The sequence below is a fragment of the Sinocyclocheilus rhinocerous genome, unplaced genomic scaffold (assembly GCF_001515625.1).
Source record: "Sinocyclocheilus rhinocerous isolate Xijiao unplaced genomic scaffold, SAMN03320098_v1.1 scaffold779, whole genome shotgun sequence".
NCBI lineage: Eukaryota > Metazoa > Chordata > Actinopteri > Cypriniformes > Cyprinidae > Sinocyclocheilus > Sinocyclocheilus rhinocerous.
The window spans coordinates 912,529-917,665 of NW_015652150.1; the positions used below are offsets into that span (position 1 = coordinate 912,529).

General features: G+C 35.4%; 1 protein-coding gene across 2 annotated transcripts in view; it reads right to left on the minus strand.

Annotated features, from left to right (window-relative positions):
* Window positions 1-2,382: 2,382 nt before the first annotated feature.
* The window catches only part of ndufaf6 (NADH:ubiquinone oxidoreductase complex assembly factor 6), a 10,772-nt gene continuing 8,017 nt past the window's right edge, over window positions 2,383-5,137 (minus strand). For both annotated transcript variants that reach the window (XM_016519466.1, XM_016519465.1), the window contains 2 exons: window positions 4,484-4,540; window positions 2,383-3,302 (listed from right to left, as the gene is read on the minus strand). In XM_016519466.1, the coding sequence (XP_016374952.1) occupies window positions 3,174-3,302; window positions 4,484-4,540 (186 nt within the window). In that variant the 3' untranslated portion in view covers window positions 2,383-3,173. The remainder of the gene's footprint in view (window positions 3,303-4,483; window positions 4,541-5,137) is intronic.

Below are 5,137 nucleotides of genomic sequence, written 5' to 3' on the forward strand. Positions count from 1 at the left end.
GCCTCGTTTCGCTTCGACGGCTTTCAGCCTCACCCTGCTTCATTCTACTACGTTAATAAATCATTAGCTCATCCATGAACATGATTTCTGCCGGAGTCCACTCAGGATGCATCGGCTGTGGGGATGAAGACGACAACTCCCATGATTCCACACTCAAGTCACAGCGTCATCAAACTACGCCTTTGTCTCTTTGTTTATTTTGAGTACGCGCCCTCTAGCGGCGAAAATTACATATTGTGCCTTTAACTAAAAGCATTAAAACTGAAAAAAAAAGTAGTTTTAAGTATGGGTAGGAAATCTTTTTAGTGCATTTAAAGTTCCTACAGGCTTAAAATTAATTCCTTTAAAAAAGTAGTTCACCCAAAATTGTAAATGTATTTACAATATTTTCTGTTTTTCTGTTTCCTCACATAAATCTAACATGTGACTTCAGAAGATGACGAACCATTTGCACATTTTTACTTTCATTATGTGAAAAAGAGTGGCCAGAATATTCAAAGATTCTCCTTTTGTTGATGAAATAATTTCAATTTCTTTAATTTCTTAGTGAACTATTCCTTTAATATTTTAAAGAGATAGTTCAGCCCCCAAATTAAAATTCTAGCAATTGTAGATCTGGCGCAACTGCTACTCAAAATTTGTCTACCGTGCCGTATAATTCTAGAGTATTCATATTGCCAGTGAGAACATAGAAGCTAATTATAATTGGTTCTTTTCATGGTGGTGTGGTTTTTCAGAGCAGGAAGACTGAGCCAGAAACTGTTCACACAATCAAAATTGCTTCTAACTCCACTGTTGTTCTTGAACACCAACAATGAAGTAAATCAGAGGACAAAGAAATGCATTTCCGCTCATCCAAAGAGTTTGGTGTTAACTTGAAGCCAATATTTCAAAGGGATAAATGGAATTTCATCCAATTATATTGGTTTCAATGAAATGATGAGATCACAAACATCTAATCTGAACAAAGATCATACTGTTCAGCAGCAAACCAGGATGTGCATTTAATGATTTGGACATGTTTTGTAATGACAGGTGTTTAATTTGTTGTCAGTTATCTCCTGCGAGTTGATGAATAGTAGTTGTCACTTTCTAAATAATAGACATGGTATTTGCCTCGGGTCACGAAATGAAAAGCAATTCACCTCGGCAACCGAGGCAGTTAATCTCAAGACCTGAATGTGAATAAGAGGACCATGATGGGCCAACAGAAGCTGTCAGTTCCATTTTAGAGGTGCAGTGCAGCAATTAGAAACTGTTTTCAAAATGCATCACATCTCCACTGGCCAGAAAGAATAACCTAAACAAATGAAAGGTAAACCTGTTCTAACTTTCTGAAAACAACCTCTCCATCCTCTCCTATTTCTTCCTGATGGAGAATTAGACAGAAGAGAATGTCATGGACATTAATGAGGCGCAAAAAAGAAAAGTAATTTATAATATTTACATGAAATCTAGAAAATGCCTTTCATGCTACATGAAAGAGGAAAATGAATTGTGACTTTTTAGCTCACAAATCAGACTTTGTTCTTGCAATTCTGAGTTTATATATCACAATTTGGAGTTTCAGAATTGCAAGATAAAAAAATTGTTCTTGCACTTTTGAGTTTTTTCTCAAAATTCTGAGTTTACATCTTGCAATTTAGACCATTTTTCTCTGAATTTTGACTTTATCTCTCTCTCTCTATTTTTTTTTTTTTTGCAATTGCACATTTACTGTATATTATATATATTTTTTTATTCCGTGATGAAAACAGGCTTCCATAGAAATATGATGCTTATCACCTAAATGTGGAAAAACAGTTGAACATACTGCTATAAACCATTGGATGAGATCCCTAAATTGGCCATCAAGAAATGTAGAACTCCAGCCCTTCGAAGTACATGTCAGGATCAGAATGACTCGGCTCACTTTTATTAATAAAAAAAGATTTGGAATGACCTTGACATATCTCAGTGAGGAGGCAATTAGTTTTTCCAGATGATAATTACTTGTAATGTGTCTCCTTTCATTTCAGCACCTCCATTCAAAGGGGCAGAGCTTAATCACTGACCCCCAGCTGACTAGATAAGATTTGGGAACAGAAATGAGCTTTAAATGTGCTTATTATATGAGCAGAAGTAGACTAATGTTTATTGTCATTTGTACATTTTACTGTCTGCATGCTATTAAAATGCATATTATTTATACAAATTGTCTAATTATGTTTATATAAGTGCAATCAAAAAGCTTTTCTAGTTTCCCTCATATGTTTAATAAATGAGAGAATTTTAATAGTCTTGTCATGGCATGACATTTCTGAAACTTAACTCATATGGAAACACAAATTTGTTTAAAATTAAACTTAAATTGCCCTTTTAAAAAGCATTCTAAACCAGACTAAGCTGGTCATGGCTGGTCCCTCAGCCCCTCATGCTAGTCTAGCTAGTCAGAAAGCACATACATTCAGGTACGAATGTCATCAACACATATTACCGAAAAAACAATGCTTGCATATATATCGTTTTCTGTCCTTTATGAAAGCGACTGAATGAGTTAAGCAAAGCAACGCAGAAGACCTCGCTCCCAGCAAAATATTCTCTGCAGATCAAGAGCAGTCACAAACAGCCAGGAGTTGTTTTCTTGTCGATCAGATAAGAGCTTTTGTGGCAGTGGGAGGACTGTATTTTCTATGACTAAATAAACTCATGATTGTGCCACTAAAAATATACCACCTTGCATCACACTTGCAGCGTGAAACAGAATTGGTTGACCTTGCCTATCAGAAAGGGCATGTGACACATTCCTCACCTATAAATAAGTAAATGCAAATGTCTTAAATAATTGAATTTATTACGAAACATGTCCCACAGGCCAAGTTGGGAAAATTTTTGCTTCAATTCATGCCACCAACTCTATGCAGATACTTTAACAAATTCAAAACGGTTTGTATTATGTTTGGAAATAAGTGTTGTTAGGTTCAGACACATTTTAATTTAATATTTTGATTGTGGTTATTTTCTGTGAAGCTTGAAAAAAAATTGAGTAATTGAATACTTTGCTTTCCGTCATCAAAAAGGACAGGAATACATAAAAATTGTGAACATATAGAAGCTAGATGATTTATTACAAGTGTTTGGTTTGTTTGACGGAGCTTATCTGAAGCAATCAGATGATGTTTTAATCAAACAGATCAATAGATCTTCTTCCACGACCGTAAATACAGTTGAAGGGGCAGCATTGGATTCCTCTTTTGTAGGCTGGGGTGAAACACATCAAAGTCTACTTTCCTCACTCTCCGCAGGTAGTCCTCCAAAACAACCTGAGGGACAGAACACAAAGACGCTCAGAAGCTATTCATTTAATTACTTTTGTGCAAGCCTGGAGGATGGTACATAACTGAAAGAACTTAAAAGTACAAAGAAAAAGAACGAAAGGCAAAAATTATACAGCTGGAAATTTATTTTCATCAGCGATTACTCCAGTCTTCAGTGTCACATGATACTTCAGAAATCGTTCTTATAAGCTAATTTGGTGCTTAAGAAACATTTCTTATTATTATCAATGTCGAACACAGTTGTGCTTAATATTTAAACAAAATTTTTTCCAGGATTCTTTGATGAATAGAACGTTCAAAAGAACAGCATTTTTTAAGTGTCCTTGCTGAATAAAAGCATTTAATTTCTTTAAATAAATAAATAAATAAAATAAAAGTCTCATTGACCCCAAACCTTTAAACAATATAGTTATCCATGTAAAGATTCACAGTGCAAAGCGGGAGAGCGCATGTTAATTCCTAGGCTACGGATTAAGCCAACCAGTCCTATAAAAATGTTTATGAGTTTGCAATTAACAAGAACACCTAAGGGTTCACATACTTTTTCCTGCGACTGAAAATTAACCAAAAACAATCCTCAAATGCCAAACCTTACAGTAAAGTCCTTTCGTGAGAACACGGTTACGATTAACTCCAGCTAAACCAAGTGGAGCGCAATGTGTCACTAAACGGCCTGCAGTGAAACGATGGCTTTAAAGAATACGAATGACAGTTAAACACAGGGATGTGGAAATGGAAAGAGCAGAATGTTACAGTGATAGAGAGTGAAATAAAAATGCTTTACAGGCAATTTCGTTCACAGAAAGCATTTCACTGGCCGAAGCAATTGAAACACTGAAGCGTCGACAAACAAGCTGAAATTGGACTGAAAATTTCAAACTGCTTCCCTATGCTTGGCCTCGTAATATGCTAAGAGTTATTCCCTCATCTCCTCTCAGGCGGTCTCCCTTTAAGAGAAATTACTGTAAAAGAGTAAAAAAGGCTTAAGATGTGTAATCAGACCATGAGCTGGTAGTGGTGCCTCCAGGGGGCAGGAGTCATGTGGGTCGATGAGGCTCCGCCTCTTTTGGAGGCAGAATGAGGATAAGCCATGAGCTTCTCTGTGTCACATCACATTAGTGAGGCGTAGGGAGAGGAGAGGAGCTGAAAGAGATGAAATTACTCACCGTTTGCAGGAAGGCAGGCATGGCCGCATGTGGAACGTTCTTGCTGAATGATCTAGCCTGTAAGTGTAATAATGGGACAAGATATCAAAAACAAGATATCAAATTCTTACATAGTAATCAATCAATCATAGTAATACATCACACAAGCCTTAGGTGAATCTCACAGTGAAACAAATTAGGTCAAACAAACCTGGACATGTCCAGAGCATATTTCACCTTAACATACAAAAATAAATAAATACTTAAAAAAAAAAAAAAAATCATATTTTTCTTTGAAAATGTAGCATGACTTTATTTTCACGACAGTTCCATAATCATTCTCAATGATAGTAAATGCTGTACTTTTTCTGATCTGAATAAATGTTGTTTTATTTTGTAAGAATTATTGTATTTTATAAAACTGTATAAAAATACAATACTTTACAGTACTTTCTCATTATGTTTTCATTTCTTTAATACAGTGATTTGTTTTACTGTATTACAGTAGGCCTGTCACGATAACAACTTTTTATTGTGCGATATATTGCCCCAGAAATAATTGCGATAAGCGATATTATTGTCATTTTAAAGACCATTTTATGCCACTGAATATATAATCATAATGTAACAGCATAATAATGCAAGAAGGCCTACACACTTCCAAATGACAACAAA